At 39.9% G+C, this 19,044-nt stretch overlaps 1 protein-coding gene across 4 annotated transcripts in view; it reads left to right on the top strand.

Moving 5' to 3' along the window:
• MPPED2 (metallophosphoesterase domain containing 2) overlaps nucleotides 1–12,706 on the top strand; it is a 126,048-nt gene extending 113,342 nt beyond the window's left edge. For all 4 annotated transcript variants that reach the window (XM_079972986.1, XM_079972987.1, XM_079972988.1 and 1 more), the window contains 3 exons: nucleotides 4,993–5,108; nucleotides 7,390–7,503; nucleotides 11,087–12,706. In XM_079972986.1, the coding sequence (XP_079829112.1) occupies nucleotides 4,993–5,108; nucleotides 7,390–7,503; nucleotides 11,087–11,205 (349 nt within the window). In that variant the 3' untranslated portion in view covers nucleotides 11,206–12,706. The remainder of the gene's footprint in view (nucleotides 1–4,992; nucleotides 5,109–7,389; nucleotides 7,504–11,086) is intronic.
• Nucleotides 12,707–19,044: the final 6,338 nt, after the last annotated feature.

The following is a 19,044-nucleotide window of genomic DNA, read 5'->3' as shown; positions in this document are numbered from 1 at the left end:
GATTCTTGAATACAATGGAACAAATGCTTTGCAGTGGTAAATTGGCTGCATGAAAGACAGAGAGGCAGGAGCTGTTTCAGTAGCCAGTTCAAAAGTTCACACACACTTCTGTGAAAATGAAAAACCATCTTGAGCATTGTTCCCTTCTGTTCCAAGTACAAAGTGCCCTTCTTTGACCTTTCTTTTGCTAATATAAATTCTTAACAGTCTGAAAATCCCTTTGCACCAAAGGAAACAAACAAGCAAACAAAACATCTGCAACACATGACCCTTATGAGAGGATATGAGGGGGAATGAACCTTGTGTGACAGATTCTAGTCACAACTAACAAGCAGCCCAATATATCACCTGCTTAAGTTGAAAGTCTTGGATTTAAAAGGATTTAGTTCCCATTGAATTCAGTAGCTATATATTTTTTTTAGTTTAATGGATCCAAATTATCTGGGCTTCTCCCATGCCTAGAAAGCACACGTCCAAGTGGTTTTCCACTTGTCCCATCACTTTCTCAGGGAAAACCCATTCTTTAGCACTAAATTGAAGCAAATGTGAATCTGTGGGAAACCCCATTTACCTTTGCTCCAATTCAGCACTGAAGAATGGGTTTTCCCTGTTCTACACTCCTGTGGTGGGGAGACCAGGATGCTTCCCTTGGGTTTTCATTCCCCCCCCCCCATAATCAAAATAAGTAAATATTCCTTTGAAAACAAACAATGATCATTCTCTTTAAGACCTAGAATGAATCTATAATACAAAGCAGACTTTCATGGCTTATTCATACATCTCCTATCACAATGGTGGGCATGTGACTGTATTATGATTATTATTATTCCCCTTTCAGCCATAGATGCTGTGAAGAAGAGTTTGTCTTTCATCCTATCTATTGGTGGGGAAGGTGTATACTTATTACTATCTCTTATTATCCTGACTTGCTGCCACCATTTATAAAATATCCTCTTTCATCCCACTAAACCTGCTACGAAATATGGAAGGTGATTCTAGGCACTACCATTTGATTAATATGTTATTGATTTAATAACCATTTTTAGGTATGGCAATGAACAGTACAGACGCCACTTAAAGTAAAACAAAAACTAAGAGTAAAACTACATATTACACTTAATTTAATAGTGTGTAGCTACTGATTTTGTTTTTATTTAGTTGCAGTTGTGGGGGAAATGTTGTTGGAATCACAGGATCCGAGCCATGACCTCACAAAAATGTCAGCCCGGTTGCACATCTATGAAGCTTAATTTAAAAAAACCTTATCATCGACACCAGTGGACTTCATAGCCATGGAGGGGGGGGGTGGATTTTCTAGGCTATGACATCCCTATAACAACTGGGGATTGTCAACTAAAGAAAAATAAGAGATGTGGCTGCATGTTACATGTTTTGTTTGTTTGTTTGATCCCTACATTTAGATAGATAACATCTTTCTTCCATCATGGTACTTGGTGTAGACATAAAAAGTCGTTTGGCCTCAAATCTTAGTGTGCAGGATTGTTGTGTGAGTAAAGTATGAACCCCAATGTGTGCTGCTTTTAGCTCTCTGGAGGACAGGCGGGAAACAAGTGTGATTGGTGAATGAATGCAAAAGTTTGTCATTGGTTTTGTGGAATGAGGTAGATGATCTTAGCCTGTTATCTGTTGGCTCATCTGGATAAAAAGCTAGAGGTGGAAAGCCTTTGGTCCAAATTTTAAAAACAGTGGATACAAAGGACTTCATACATGCAATAACAGAGGTATGTTACTAAGCTATGAGTCCTGAATACCCTAATGACTGTTACCCTAAATATAATGAAAAAGTAGTTTTATTTTACTCTTCATAGGTTGCTATACCACAATGCTGATTGGGTGCCCGTCTGTGTCCTTATAAATTCTTAAAGAACCAAATAGCAACAAGAGCATGGGCAGCTATTGCTTAACTTAAACATTACAAGTGGCTCCTGGGTATCAACAGAAAGAAATGTTATTTTTTAAAAATAAAATAAAGGTTTCTGTTTAATGCATTTTCTGCTTTCTATGGTTTTGTGTTTACAGGTTCAGCCTTTGCAATAGTTTTCTGTGTTACGAACATGCTCCTTTCCACTCACTTCATTAAATGGAGAAAGGGCACAGATGCATGCAAATATTTGTGCACTCTTATGTTTTATTGAAAGGCTCTTCTTTATTTTGCAAAAAGGTCACCTGTTCTCTTTTCAGTTCGCTCAGTTCAGGACATTCTCTATTATTACAACCCAAATGTAAAACTGAAATAGATACTCTCAGGCCATATTTACAGGGCAGTAATTGAACAATTCTGTGAATGCATATTTAATGCCCTGTCCTATAATTTTTGTACTGCAAATGGAATGATCTCCCTCCCTAGTAATCATGGGTGTTTGTGCATTTTACTTTGAGTGCCGGCAGAAATAAAAAAGGCTTTCATTACTGCTATTACTTGAGAGTGTTTCCTTTTGAGATGGATTCGAGGTACATGTAGGCTACGAAAAGAATATTTTTTGAAAATTTTGTTCCCAAGCTATTCGTTTATTGTATTAAGGGAAAAAGACTGTTTCACCCAGAGGTCTGTATATGCTACATTTGTGGTTTGCTTTGTTGTTGTTTTAAAAAACAGGAATATACATTACATAAAAACAGGTTTCTACAGCCATATAAATAGGTGAATATGCATAGGGTTTCAAAACTGAAATTTGTCCCTGAGGATGGGCTAATTCTTGGTGATGTTGCTACTGATGATTTTACTCTGCTTTTTAGCAAACATCCACAGTATATTATTATTAAGTACTTGCCCTTAGCTCTAGGGATCCAGGGCGGCTTACAACAATTAAAACTTGCCAAAAGCCAGATGCACCCCTGTGGGCATGGAATGCCATAACTTAGGGGCTGCCACAGAAATGCCCTCTTCCAGGCTGTCCACCCCCCAGTTTATGAGAGTAGTTGAACCAGTAGGGCCCCTTCTGTTGATGTTAACATCTGACAGGATCAGTAGGGAAGGAGGTGGTCTTGAAGAAGGTAGTGCTACATCCCCTCCTTTTAAAAAAAACCCTCCCTGGACCTGTTAAACAACTGTAAAATTGCCAGTTAAACTACTACTACTACTACAACTACTTTGGCGATCACTGATAGCTGAGTAAGATTATCTTCCATGAACGCCCTGTGGCAAACACTCCCTTTTGGGACAAGGTGCTTAAGAATGTGGTGGTGGAGAGGAGAGTTTGGCAGAAGAGGAAATAATTTATGATTAGTAAGTGGTGGCCCAGATGGCAGTCTTCAGTGTCTAGATTTAGTGTGGAGTGCTACTGTTTGAAGCCACTGTAGCTAATTATGGTAGCATGTGGGGTGGTCATCATTAGGTGAATAGTGAGGCTATGTATGCTGTTTAGCAAGTTAGAACTTGCATATGTGGAGCAAAATAGACTGGAGAACTAAAAAGAAGCTCAATGTTGATACTATGGTAGTTGCTAACTAACAGAAGTACAATGGGCACAACTGCCAATTGTAGGGGAAAGTTAACAAGCATACTATAAATGAGGTGGACAAAGGGGAAAGTTTTTTCTTTTAGTTATTCTCAATGGGTTCTCGCAGTGACTTAAAATCCTCTCTCCTGTCACTCAGAAGTGTTTGTGAGATTAACACAATTTACCAATGACATTGCCTCCTCTAGCACTAGAGTTTCTCTGAGCCATAGTTGCATGTGGGGATTCTGTTTTGTTTTATTGATTGTGGTTCGAGGACCCGACCCCGCGAAGTGAAATGAAGACACAAGGACACGTGATATAAGGTTAATGGGCTAGAAAAGGCCACAACTTTATTGATTACAGCAATGAAAAGGTATTGGCTTAGGCATTGGATCGAAACAAGTGGGTTTATTCACCAGTAGGTGGAGCCTGTTGATGCTGATCCAACCATAGGCTCACCTCCTGCTGTCACCGAGGGTCGTGCCATGGCCTCCCGCCAAGCAGGCATCGGACAGAATACACGACCGCCAGATTCCTTTAACGGAATACCCCTAAACATTGAAGGCATAGGCGATGGCCACACCTAGCACTTCAACACACCACAACACATTATTCCAATGCCTAACCTACCCACCAATACCACAAAAGTTGTGACGATTGCTACGAGGTAGGCGAAAAAACCAAAAAGCCTAATGCCAAATGGAAAAACTCCTACCAGGCCCCCCGGACAACCAGGGCATCCAACCTAAGGTCCATAGCAAGGCCAATGACCTAGGCCCTAACTAAAAGGGAGTGGAGGGTGGGTGACTCGCAACGGGACGACGAGGAATGAGGCCAGGGAAAGGCTGGCGCTGCAGCAAAAGGCTGCTGAACACACCCCCTCCATGGCACCTGGTTGGATGGCCACGGGGGGGGGGCGTGAGCGCCAGCCAGGTGAGCTGGAGGCAGGGGGCAAATGCCCCCTGCTGGGTGGTGCTCGGGCTCCCGCCCACAACCACTCCCCTCTCTTTCAGGGAGGAGAGTCTTTGTCACACATGTTCCAGTGTTAGGTCATGGCTACGCCATGGCAAAACTCAAATCTTGAATGTAAATTAAACTGAAACCTTCTATTGCCTTAAGAGAAGGCATTTCAGAACATTATTTTTGCTTAGTGAAACGTCAGTTTTTTAAGAATAACCTTTGGCAGCCACCGGTGCCCTACAAGGAAGTAATTATTCCGAAGAATCAATCCTGCAATCATCATTTGTATAATTAATGTAACAAATTATAGCTTTTCTTTCTCAAACCTATGTGAGAAAAAGATGTTTTAACATTTCCTTTTTTCTCTCTTGGAGACTGTGGCCAGTTGTGTAGGTTCACTGTGACAATGGACTTACACTGTTATATTGAAATACAGGTCTGTTTCTCAGCCCTTTTGCCTGTAGGTAATCATGAAGAAGCACTATCTACAAATAATTTGCTCTGTGCATAATTAAAAAACAAAAAACATTACTCTTCCACATTGACACAATATATCTTCTTTCCTTCAAAGGACACCATGGTTTAATGGATGGGGCTTTAACCTACCCAGAGGTCAATCACTGTTGGACAAGTGGAATCTTATTCCCGAAGGTATTGATATATTAATGACTCATGGACCTCCTCTTGGTAAGTGACACAAAAGCCAACAAACAGTTTTAGCCAAGTCATTAAGGGGCATTAAGGAGAGGGGGGAGAAGCTGGTCACCTTTCTGTTCTGCGGTGTAGAACTATGCCTTCAACTGGACTCACTAAATACCGTATTTTTCGCTCTATAACACGCACCTGACCATAACACACACATCGTTTTTAGAGGAGGAAAACAAGGGAAAAAACATTATGAATGAAACAGTGGATGTATCATTTTTGTGCTTCATGCTGTGGCCACAGACATGTGATCTGATGGTGAATTTGGGGTGACCCAATGCAAAAATCCTGAGAATCCCTGTGGATCCATGCTTTTTAACCACATTTTTGCACCATTGCAGCCCCAGGCAACAGTGGGTGCGTGATTTTGGGGGGGGCAGGCTGTAGCCATGGACATGCTATGTGATCTGATGGTGAATTTGGGCTGACCCAATGCAAAGATCCTAAGGATCCATGTGGATCCATGCTTTTTAACCACATTTTAAGTGGGGAGGGAAGGAAAAACACAGAACGGACAAGGAGCACGAGAGGGGTGTGCAGAGAAGCAGCTGGCTAAGAATGCAGGAGAGGGGTATAACGGGAGGGAGGAAAGGAAGGCAAAAGTTTTCCCTCACCTACCCACCCAAGCCAGCCAGCTCGCGCGTGCTCTCTCTCTCTCTCTCCCTCCTGCTTGTTTTCAGCAGCACGAGACAACACTCTGCTTTGCCCTCTGCTTGCCTGGAGGGGAGGGGCTTTCCCTGCTCTTTGTTCCGTTTGAGCAAACACAGCAAGGAAACAGAGGTGGGTGGACAGTAAGACCCTGAGGCAGAATGCAGGAAAGCAGCCGCTTCCTCTTTTCAGGTTTCCCTTCTAGGAGACGCGCGATTTGATTTTTGCCTGCTTTTTTTTGCCTCCCCTCGCGCCATTTGGCTCCAGGGACCACACATTCGCTCAATAACACGCACAGACATTTCCCCTTCCTTTTTAGGAGAAAAAAATCTGCGTGTTATAGAAGGAAAAATACGGTACTTTCCAGTTGTCTTGATATTAAGGCAGCTTCCTATGTTCATAAGAAATGAACCAGCTGAACGAATGTCCTGTGGTGCTGAAATAGCATTAGCCAAATTTGTCCCTGGTGTAACACCTTTCAAGTTGATTAAGCAACACCAAGGAGGAATGTGCAACCTCCATTCATATTTGATACAGCTCTTGCTCCTCTCGGATCTTTCCACTCTTCTGATCTTTATGAATGCATTATTTCAGACCGCAGACTTTTGTAATAATTGATGTCAGACTTTATGGATTTTCTGCATTATCTGTAGAACTTAGTGGCTTTTTCTTTTAAAGCAGTCAATTAATACTAACTTGCTGAGAGTCTTTTCAGCATTGCCCTGTATTGCCTTCTTCATGGCCAGGTCTCAGGAATAAATGGGTATTGGCAGACCTCATTCTTCTTGAAGTCATGGAAGGTTATTGTCTTGGGACTGCCCAGTTCTCTTCAGCAGAAAATCCCATTTGCAAAGTATTATCACTGAAGGGCACATTTTCCATTCCATATATTCAAAATAAAGATATACATGGGACTCTACACAAGGAGGAACTACCCTTTTCTCTTCAGTTTTGGGGAACGCTTTATGCACACAGTTACATTTTCATGTGCTGACTCTTGAGTGGAACAGAGCAGGATCACGTTCGTTTTCATAGGGATACTGTGAGATTTACACTGTGCTGTTTGTATTTCGAATAGATAAGGTACTAAAGTTGATACTGACCAGCCAGTGCAGAAAGTAGCTACAGCTGCAATATTCTACAAATTCATCTGTGAATAAGTCCCACTGAACTTAGTGGGGCTTACTTCTGTATAACTGTGCACAGGATTGCAGTGCCTGGCAAGCAGTCATCACCTGACCATTTTGGCAAAGACCATTATGGAAAGAGCAGGGGAGAGAGCAGGAAGATGCACCGCTGCCGGGAATAAATGTCATAGAGCCTCACGCTATGTAGAAGAATCTATACCTGTAGTTTAATAAATCAAATTATGTGGAGAAAAATGTTAACTGGGAAGGAGGGGGCAGACATCAAATAAGAAAAAAGAATCCCTTGGAACCTAAAAGAGACAAAGTGACAATGAAAAGTTTCTTAAAAGCCATTGTATGCTTTAATGGAGATGTTAGGGTTACAGATAATGCAATAAACCTTCAGTGAGTTATGGCTTCCTGAAAGTCTGCATGAAACCTTACCTGAATAGAGAAAATTAAGAACATTGATTACATTTTGCTTTTAGGTTTTCGAGACTGGGTTCCAAAGGAGCTTCAAAGAGTTGGCTGTGTGGAACTGTTAAACACAGTACAAAGGCGAGTAAGGCCTAAACTCCATGTCTTTGGTGGAATCCATGAAGGTAAGAAATATGCTAGCTATGAGGATTGTTTGCTAAGATAATACCAGAGTTAAATGGCGTGCTATTCTACATTAGAAGGAGATTTTCAGACAACCCACAAAAATAAAATTGACTCAATTATAAAGCAAATTGTTTGGTGCTCAGTCAGGGCTTTTATATATTTGAGATTTTTTCCCCCCAGGTGGCCGTACAAACCATTTTAATCATATCAACAAATTATATTTTTGAGAGGAAAAAGTAGTAAACCTGGGGCAAAATGGTGGGCAGTGATTGAAATCATGGAATGGAAAGGGACCCCAAAAGCGCTGTGCTCTAACTCTCTAGTAAAAGGACATGCATTTATCTAGCCTCCACATATCGGTCCTTATAGTCCAGAAGAAAGTTTGCTATCAGTAACAGCAGTCATAAAAGGGGAATGAATAGTCTTTTCATATTTCTTTGTTAATTTACACTGGGATCTTATACAAGCTTACCTGGGGGTAAATCCTAGTGGATTTAGTTCTGGGTAAGCATGCATAGCTTGTGCTAGGAGCCCTGCAAATGAGGGATTGAGTCAGGGCCCCCACCACACAGCAGAGCAGTCTTTGGGTGGCAGGAGGGAGCCGAAGACAGAAATTGGCACAGAATGGTGTGTCAAGCCTTCTTATAGTGCTGGCCCTAGCAGGAGCGCAATTGGGCTCTGCTTCAGGTCGCAAAATGCCTTGGGCCAGCACTGGATTGGGTATTGCTTAAAATGGGACTAAATGCGACAAGGAGGGAGGGGTCTTTGAAAAGTTTTTAAAGTTTAATCCCAAAACAGTGAAGAGTGTTTACCTGGTGGTTATTTCTTTTTCAACTTAAATACTGTTGTCAGCCAGCACCTGAACAAATTCTTTTCCAGTATCAACCAAGTTTTGCCAAAGCAAACCTGTTGGGATGCTTTTTTTAAGGGGAAACTTTGGGTTGAACCTAACACCCTGACCTCTGATACTTCAGGACCATTGCTTACTGCAATACTGGAAGAGGGGGAGTTGACTTTAGAAAAGCCGAGTGTGTACCAGTGTCACCACTAAGGTGATGCAGAGCACAGAGTGGTGGTTCCACTGTCCCTGGTGCCATCTCTGTTTGCTCAGCTGCTTGGAGGTCACAGGAACAAGGGACTGATGGACTTCCATTTATTTTTATGTAATTTTTAAATATAAACATTTCTATCCATCCTCTCCGATGCCAAGGCATTCTTTACTCAGGGTGGCTTACAACACTTGAAATCACAGATCATTATGAAACAATGTTTTCAAAGAAAATACAGCAGATCAAACACAATGCTAAAAGTATAATCTTCCTGGTAGAGAGTAAAATGTCTCCCCAAATAAAACTGTCTTCATATTTTTGCAGCCCCTGGCCCTCAAAACACCATTTTGATGCATCCTAAGGCTTAGCAGATAAGGGTGAAATCCATTTTATTTCATTTTTGTCTGCCTACCAAGAATCCTGTATGATCTGCCAATGTGGAGGACATCTTTAAACAATTTAGAGCCAGTCAAATAAAAGAGACCATCTATAATTATTTTATATGCAGCAAGTGGCTTCATTCTGCATATGTTTCTTATAGAACATTCAAGATGTGAGCAGCATAACCCAAATACTACAGCAGATGGAAAAATAAAAGCTCAAGTAAAAAGGAGTTTTTAACAAGAATATTCTGGATTAAATTTCATACAGGATTTTTAATATATAGCTTGTTGATATTTCAGATGAGCTTTTCAAAATATTGAGCTCCCATGCTAATTTCAAATCAGGCAAATTTCTAAGTGCAGAAAGCTTCCTTAACCGAGCACAAGGTACTGAGAGATTGCTTAAAATACATTGTAAAGTAAATATTAATGTGAGCATATCAATGCTATGTGAATACCAGAAGGCAAAAAAGTGCAACATGCAAAGTGCCTGCAGCTTTTTTAGTTGCACTGCAAATTGAAAGTAATCAAACTTCCAGTGGTATTGGGCAGTGGTATTGGGCAAAGCCGTCTTATGAAACACCACTGTGAGGCATAGGATTGTACCATTTTAAGTCTGCAACTTGGTTGGTAATACATGCTGTAAGTATTAAGCAAATTTAATGAGTGTTCAAGAGCACTTAGATTATACAAATTCGATTAATATGAGTTGCTCCATCAAGAAACCACTCATTGCAATAAAGGGAATAAGATTGAGCCTAATATTTTTTAGTATTTTAACGTATTTTTTGCTCTATAAGACGCACCAGACCACAAAACGCACCTAGTTTTTGGAGGAGGAAAACAAGAGAAAAAAAACCTGAATCTCAGAAGCCAGAACAGCAAGAGGGATCGCTGTGCAGTGAAAGCAGCAATCCCTCTTGCTGTTCTGGCTTCTGGGATAGCTGCGCAGCCTGCATTCACTCCATAAGACACACACACATTTCTCCTTACTTTTTAGGAGGGAAAAGGTGAGTCTTATAGAGCAAAAAATACGGTAATTTTTAAACGTCTCATTCCAGTCTGCCCTCGCTCACAATACGTTGTGCAGGAGGTTCCTGCACACATGTTCCTTGCTAGAAGCAGATAATGCCCACAAACTGATGCTGCACATGTGGCTCTTCTGTCCCCTTAACTTGGGCCCAGCAGCCAGGCCCAGGTGAAAGAAAACACCAAAAAGAGGCCACACAACAATTGTGAAATGGTTGTTCTCATGTGTAGCACAGATATTTGCCCCCCAGTTCCATTCCAGCAAGCTTCCCTTCTCTTTCCAGTGCCATATAAAGCTGTACCAGTGGAGGCAGTTGTTCCATCCTCACTCAGCTTATTGCACCACAGTGCGAATTTGCATGAGTTCCTGATGCTAGCACAACACAGCATTAAGCCAGCGTAGTACTCATTGCATTCCACACAGGGACTTGCTGAGTGGGCAACTCAGTTTGGGGGCGGCTCGGGGGCTGTTTAAACGACTCCCTTGGGCTGCGGGTTGCAGAACCCCTGCTGTAAGACATCCTCCTGTTTTTATTTTTTTTAAGTACACTTTTAAAGTAGAAGAAATGCCTAAGACCAGCAATAATAATAGATTTAGGATAATGTACTGTTTAGCAGGATTATTGTCACTGAATAGGAAGAATCTAATCTTCTGCACAGTTACTTGAGAATAAGGTCCATTCAGCCAAATGGAATTCACGGTAAAGAGTGTCTGAAAGGAACAGGGGAACAGGTCTCAGTGGAAAATACACTTTTCATATTATTACGCTTGAAAAATTCCAGGTTACAAAAGATCCAAAGAGCTATGGAAAATAAACCAACACCCTCTTTTGTTTTCAGTTCTGTTGTAAAACAGGCTTTCCCCCCTTTTTTCTTTGCTCCATTTGGAAAACAAAAAACAAAAACAGGTGGTTCTTATTAAAGCAAAAGCCTATTGCATTTTTAAAAATGGAAATGATGTGCTGCCTTTGGAGTGCTCAGAAAGAGTTTGAAAGGCTTAGCTGAACTCAATTCAAAAGGCCTGCTTACAAGAAGCTTTTTCTTTTCTCCAGCCTGAGGCACTGTACTAGGTCAGCATTGTTTGTTTACATTACAGTAAGTGTGACACATTTTCCCTACAGGTTACGGCATTATGACAGACGGTTACACAACGTACATAAATGCCTCAACATGTACAGTCAGCTTTCAACCAACCAACCCACCAATTATATTTGACCTTCCAACCCCGCAAGGATCATGAAGCACCACTTTAGTGGGGGAAAGTCTATAAACTGCCATTTTTCTAATTAAACATCCATTCTCTTAACATGTTTCTTTACAAATGATGTGGGGCTTTTTTTGTAAACTGTTGGTACAAAAGGAAAAAAAGGAGATAGAAGTTGTGCAGCAAAATGCAGCATCCATTTGAAATTGATATATCATTGTGAATTTGTAAAATGAAGTTTTATGTTTTCTTAATTAACTTGCCATTGTAAATTGTTAGTGTTCTCAAAAGGACAGCCAAGCTTTCTTTTAATGAGTGAGACACCTTATTTTAATAATATTAAATAAAAATTTAAAAGGCAGTGTTTAAAAAAAACAGACACCCAAATTTGCACAACTGTTATTGTTTGATTTTTTAAAAAAATAAACATTTCTAATGATAAAACTCCACCCTCTCCTCTTCTTTTGTTTTTATTATCACACTATGTTTGTGACCCGGGTTTTGTGAATGCTCCTTTGCAATTATAGACCACAATCCAACACAGAGTAAGATGTGCTTGTGCCTGTTGAGATAAATGGGCTTAAGTGTGCCTAATGCTGTGCTAGATCGTTGTCAAGGAGCTGTTGCACAGGAGACTGAGTTCTCATTCATTTCAACGGGTTGCTGATCTACACTTTAAGTGTATGGTTTCAGGTTCCTCCATTGAAGAGTGTGGAGAATCCATTGGGAACCTCTCAGCCCATCAGAGCTCCTGTGCTCACAAGAGATCACATGATAGTCTATTTGTCCACTGATATATATGCATACTGTAAACTCTTGCCTATCAATCAGTGAGAGGAAAATAGCCTTCTAGGATTAGTTTGTCTCTGCCTGCTTTAATGAACAATAAGATAGCAGCATCTTGTATGTGATTATCTAAATTGTCACTGTTTGGGTGAGTTTCTTAAATTATTTTAGCTTTAAAAATACGGGGATGAAAACTGCAATGAGCAGGTGTTCCATGCAGTAAAAACATGTAAATGTGGACTCCTTTTAAATATGGATTTTTATATATATTTTTTGTGCATTATAACTAAGCTAGGCATTTAATGTTGCCAGTGTAGCATCTGCAAATTTATGCTGTACAGCACATCTAAATTATGAAGGATGTGACACATTTTTCTCTCTCCAAGCGCTCGAGGCCTTCAAGAGCTTGAGTTTAAAATCTTTGTGCAGTTTCAGGCATGTATAGAATCAAATGAATACAATCAAGCCTAACTAAAATAAGGCTTTGTTGTCCTTTATATTTAAAATATTCTTGAATTGTCTTTCCATTTCTTTTTCCCTTATTTTGCACTGTGTGTAAATGCAATCTTGCTAGCACAAAATATTGTTGCAAATAGTTATTTCTGTTCTACCACTGTAAATGCTATTGAGCTTTATTCTGTTTATGTTATCTTAATGGAATTTAGGAAAAACAGTTGTTTCTTTAAATTTATTGCGATATTATATATCTAGCGGCCTTTATATGCAAATAAAATTGCAAGATTTTTAAATACTTCCTGTTGAGATACTCTTTTTTGTTGTTGTTCTGGATAACTTACGGACTTTGTTAAGTCCTTATATTTAATGTATTATCCTTCCAATGTCATGAAATTGTATCCCATCTAAATATATTTGAATTTCTGAACAACGTTTAAGCCTTAGTTGGCCATGTTCCACCTAAGAATAGTGCATTTATTTTTTATTTATTGTGACGCATATTGTCTGCCCATTAACAATGTCTTCTGGATGGTTTACAGAAAATGTAAAGAAATCATTCGACTGAGTTTGGCACATGCTTGGCATGCAGAAGCTCCCAGATGCAATCCCCAGCATCTTGGTACAGCTGGGAATGTTCTCTGCCTGAAACCTTGGCAAGCCACTGCCAGTCAGTGTAGACGAGAAACACTGAACAAGATGGACCAGTAGTCTGACTCCGTATAAAGAGCTTCTTGTGTTTCCTGTTCAGCACAATATCCAGATAAAAAAACTTGTGCAAGCAGCCTAAAAATAATTTTCAAAACAGCATATACAGTGGTGCCTCGCAAGACAAAAAGAATCCGTTCCGCAATTCTCTTCGTATAGCGGTTTTTTCGTCTTGCGAAGCAAGCCCATTGACGGCTTAGCGGATTAGCGCTATTAGCGGCTTTTAGCGGCTTAGCGGATAAGCGGCTTAGCGGCTTAGAAAAAGGGGGGGAAGGGGGGGACCGCAGGAACTCGCAGGACATTTTCGTCTTGCGAAGCAAGCCCATAGGAAATTTGTTTTGCGAAGCACCTCCAAAACAGAAAACTTTTTCGTCTAGCGAGTTTTCCGTCTTGCGAGGCATTCGTCTTGCGGGGCACCACTGTAAAACCAAGCTAAACATAATTTGTTGCAAGGTCTAAATGTTTCAAAAAGGTGTGTAAGCATAAGACCATTTGCTACTGAAAATATCTTAATATAAGCTCCAAGTGACTCTCACTGGGGAGGGAACCACCACTGAAAGGACCCTATTCTTATTGGCTACCCACCTAATATTTTTTAGGCCGGGAAACCTGAAGAAGGACCTTTAGTGAAGATTGAGAGATCTTCCAATAACATGGCCCAAGCCATTTAAGGCTTTAAGGGTTAGTATATAATCGTTAGTGCCCAGATGGGAAGCCATTGCAGATTACTCTATTTTGGACCATCTGGAATTTCTTTATAGAATATACACACACACAATCAGTTTACATACAAAAAACTATCAGATTCATGTAAAAATACAGTAACATTAAAATGAGATTTTGTAACAACTAAATAAAATGAAATAAAACTGTGTATTATAAGTAAAACTGCACAGTGTATGAAAAAAGAATATAAAGATTACGAATCTTAGTCCAATAAAGTTTGGCAAAGCACGTACATCTTTTAACAGGTATTTGTTACTATCTTCACCTCTCAAACCTTTAGAGCCCTCTATAAAGTTACCACTGCCTCACCATGGTCAGGAACCAGCATCCAGGGTCTTAAATGGGCTACGTTTTTGCCTGTTTTCCCTTTAAGCTGAATGAGAAGGTCCCACATGACTATGCAAGAACCTGTGGCTGGAAGGAGTTACCAGTGCTCAGTCTTTTCAAGTGATTGATTAACAACACAGTAGTCGATTAACCTTTCCACTCTGAGACAGCAGCTTTCATCTAGTCATCTTGAAAAGGTTGAAAGCAGTCAAGGCCTTTATCAAATGAGGGCTGCAGAATAGGATGTTCCACCAAGGCAATTGGTTCCCCAGTTTTCTGTGTCTAGTGAATTCAGCAGACCTCGAGGTCAAGCATTTATTAGAGTAAGAGACTTTCAGATCAATCTGCTCTACTCCAGGCAAATTCTACCAGGATTATGCCAAAACAGTGTCTAAAAGACAAGTTGATGAAATAACTAACTCCTGCTTGTAGCTCATTTCATTAAATTTGAAGTTACCAGGGCTAAACCAAGATTCCTTATTACAATATATATTATGCAGGTAAGTACTGAGTAAATAACAGCTATGTCACAAAACTTGAAGACATTCTATATAGGGGACATCAAATCCTTTCTGGGTATAAACTACTTACCAAGTCGTTACTAGTCTTGCAGTGTTTCATTGCAATGGACAATGAAACTACAATAACATCCTTGACATCAGTTTAGATGATGCGCAACACCATTCATTACTCTTCACAATCCATTTCTATGTACCATATCTCTTTGAACAATCATGTATCTATTATGACAAACATGGATACTTGGAATAAGTACCTAAAAACATTAGAAACTATATTATACTGGTCCATCTAATGTAGTATTTGACTGGATTTAACCATACATGGGTCCTTTACCTTGTACACTGACTGGTAGTGACTTCACAGTTTCTGCCAGGAATCTTTCCCAACACTACCTGGAGATGCAAGGTACTGGACATGGGGTATTTTTTCATGCAAAGTGTGTGTTCTACCATAGCCCTTGTATTTATCCTTCCAGGCACTCTCATAAAATACAGCCATTTTTCAACACCAAGACACTTGGGCCAGCCTGGCATTTTAACTATGAAAAGGTTTGAAAAATTCCTGCATAACAAAGATCCGCTCCTTTCTGTTTTGAATCTCTCTTTATATGCATTTGGACCCTTCATCCATAACAACAGCTTTTCTGGGCGCAATCCCTGCTCTGTAGTTAAGTCCACCCGTTACACACTTATTAAAGATTCCATTATGATTTAATCTTGACAAATTCTTGAGTCATTAGCTGTTCTCTTAGACCAATCCATAGGTTGGTCATTTCTTCTGTCAACAGCAGAATTCACTTACAGTTATGTTTTGTCTACATTGCTTTCTCTCACATTCCTTGCAAGCTAGCTGTAATCAGACAATGCATGAATTATGGGTACCTGGAATACATCTTAGAAACAAAGCTGGTAGGTTACTACTGGTTGCTGTCATAGACTTATTTCTTTTTGAGTTGCTCAGCTGTGTGATGTAGTGCATTGCAACCTACATGTCCTTTCCCCCAGTCTTTTATTTGAGTATGAGATATGCCTGTGCCTCTATCCTTAGTCCTTTCCTTAGCTGTTCTTAAAGTGTTCACCTGTATGTCTGCTATACTTTGGAATCTTTATGAAAAACCTTAAGTCTTAAGTAGGTAATGTCAACCCCATCCATATGCTCACTGTTGTTATTATTATTATAACTCACTTTTCCCTTACAGAACGTGAGGCAGCTGAAAGATTAAAAATAAGAACACTAAAAACATACCTCTAAAAGGTTAGTGAGATGGGACTTAATTTTGCAGAAGCCATATGATGGTGCTGGATTGGGGTTCTCCTATGATTCCCCCCCCCCCATTGTCCATAGTTGGTAGAATTATTACAAATATACCACACACCTTTTATGCTTGGATATATGGACTACATCTGGTGCGACAATGTTGCAACCATTCACAAGGATTTGTCTTCTGAAAATAAAAGGATGCGTGCTCAGAGCATTTTCAAAACAGTTATGAGAAAGTAAAGCTCATCATTTGGTCTGCATATAAATAACACAGTCCAGCCAAATCTGCAAATAAGGTCAGTTTTACCAAACCAATATCAACTCCCGGAACATAGCCTGGCATTTATTTATTTATTTTAAAAGCAGAGGATGCTGCCTAGAGCTCATAGAGTATAATGGGGGGATATTTAAATGGATTTTGATAAATTGGGATTATACCCTGTCAACTTTTCATTACTCAAATGCATTTCTCTTTTCTGACATTAACATCCAAATGGTACAAAGGCACCATTTCAACTATGTGCTCTTGAAACATAAAGTGTAGGACAGATATAAATATCTCTCCTAGTGGTATCTTTTTTAATTTAAAGCAAGCAGTGTTATTTATTCAGCAGTATTTTCTTGGGATGCACATGCGTTGTGCTGAAAGCCTAATCCTACTTTTAATTTTTCAGACCCACTCAGAACGGCTTTTAGACACCATGTAATAAATTTCTTGCTTAAACTGTGTCATGATGGATTTAGTCCCCAATGTAAAGACATGCTTGAATGATGAGGGCAAGTAAGCACTGTGGCTTCACTGATGATTTAGGATTTGCTAGCTTTTTATATGGAACGAGGGGGAAAGCTGGCCTGATGTCAGCAGTCATTACAATCTGTCTAGGATGTGCTTTCCCACCACAGTGGCACCTGAGAGATTGCTTAGTAACTAGATTACTATGAAAACAGACTTTTCCAGGAGAATGAGTTATATATCTCAACAGCCATAACAATATGCAGAAAACCAAAACTGGAGCTGTGTGCATTCAGCAATATTACATTTTTGCTGGTATGAATATTTACATATGTGCAAGGGAAGCTATAGAAGCATTCCTTCCTGTGGAGGTCACAACCAATATCTATCTTCCATTCATCTGAAAGTCTGTATTCCGCCTAGTACCTCCTCAAAGTATACCACACTGTCTACTTCTGGATTAACAATAAATAAAGGAAGATGTGTACTTGCAAAAGTTAGCCTGTTCCGTAAACTATAAGGAACACAAAAACTCCATACAATGTGTATAATTTGGATATGTACAATCTATTGGAAATGAGGTCTAGTAATCTGTGTCCGTGTTCAGTTTTCTGTGTTTAATTAATTTGTTCAATCTCAGACCAAGCATTGTGCCCCAGGAGGAGAAAAGAAAGAGAAGGAAACAGGTACAGTCGTACCTTGAAAGTCAAGTGGAATCCGTTCTGACTTCCAAAACATTCGGAAACCCAAGCACGGCTTCTGATAGGCAGCAGGAAGCTCCTGCAGCCAATCGGAAGCTGCAGAAGCCCCTTCGGACATACGGGTTCCAAAGAACTTTCGCAAACACTCACTTCCGGGTTTGCGGCATTCAGGAGCCAAAATGTCTGAGTTACCAAGGCGTTCGGGATCCAACTATATTCAGTTCTCTGATGGGAAACATCATTAACATAAAGGTTTCCAATAGAGATGTGCGAAAAGTAAAGGGTGGGGAAGCCTTGGAACCTACTTTGATTTCCGGGTAGGGAGCCAGTTCACTTTGGACAAGACATACCTTGCTTTGCATATGAAGTGGAGACTTGCTTTACTTTCCAAAGCTTCAAGTGTCTCTCCATTAACTAGAAATAGAAAATCAACAAATGGGGCTATAACATTTTTGGCAGAATTGGGTGAAATTTATAGGCACAGTATCCCCTTCTAAAGGATTAGACCCTGGAAACCTCTGGTCATACACTAATGACTCAATGATATCCTTTCCACTGGGGCACTTTATCCAACATGATTCAGCCAAGACATATTGCTAATGCCTATAACAGTAGATCACCATATGGCTTACATCTGGCCTTGTAGAAATATTCCACTACTTCTTCCTACTTGCGGAGGTGGCTAGTTTAGGAAAAAATCTCAAGACTGCTATACGCAGGGCTAACAGTGCCAATAGCTTTGTAATCCCCATTAATCATTACGAAACCTTCACTCAATTAATTTGGCAGTGATCATACATGTGGATATAAGGAGCAAACAAAGTGGCTGTTACAGAGGCAAGAATGTGTCCATTTTTCAAAACCACAAGTTTTGAAATGGGAATGATCATTCCTTTAGGGTTAAAAAAACCTTATTTATTTAAAGAGGACAAGTTTCAAACTAGTAACGATTGCGTTTTTTATAGAGATATTAGAGATGTTTTTAATGAAAAACAGCTATACTCTCTTGCAGGCTTCACTATCCATATTTAGAATTCTTCGTCTTTAGCTGTTTCCGATTGGAGCTGGAGGAAATGCTGTTCTATAATAGCACATTATGTCTGACAAAGCTGCCAAACTACAGCATTTATTCCCAGTTTCTAAATACTGTAGCTTTCATTGGATTGGAAAAAGTGAGTTTCCTCTTAGCCACTTGAGAGCATCTCTTCTTATCTAGCGTTAAGAAAGCTGGAATGTTTTGGCTACTTAAAATTACATTCCTTTTTCTTCTTTATGAAACACTTTTAATAAACAAATCCAGCAAAGTTATTTCAAATGCAAATTATACAGGCCCAATAATTTGAGGCACTGCAACGCCCACAGGGACTTGGAAAGAGGGTGTTATGTTTTGTGGCTGTGTGTATTAAGCATTTTGGAGATCTGAGCAGGGTCTGATATGTCGGATTTTTGTATCGGATTTTATCTTCGTCCCTTTGCTTTCGAAGGCAAGCGCTAGATCCCCTAGTTGTGCCTATGCAAGTGTTTTAGCATTTGTGGAAGAGTTTCTGAGTCATCACGGAAGTGCTGTATTGATGTGGTAACATTTAAGGGCTTTGTGTATTTCACTGTTGATAGTGTGAGCTTTAAAATATGCAGGAAGCCTCTGGGGAAGAACATCCC

The sequence above is a fragment of the Podarcis cretensis genome (genome assembly GCF_951804945.1).
Source record: "Podarcis cretensis genome assembly, chromosome: 1".
Lineage (NCBI taxonomy): Eukaryota > Metazoa > Chordata > Lepidosauria > Squamata > Lacertidae > Podarcis > Podarcis cretensis.
The sequence above is the reverse complement of the archived record's forward strand: the minus strand, read 5'-3'. Positions and strand labels throughout refer to the sequence as shown.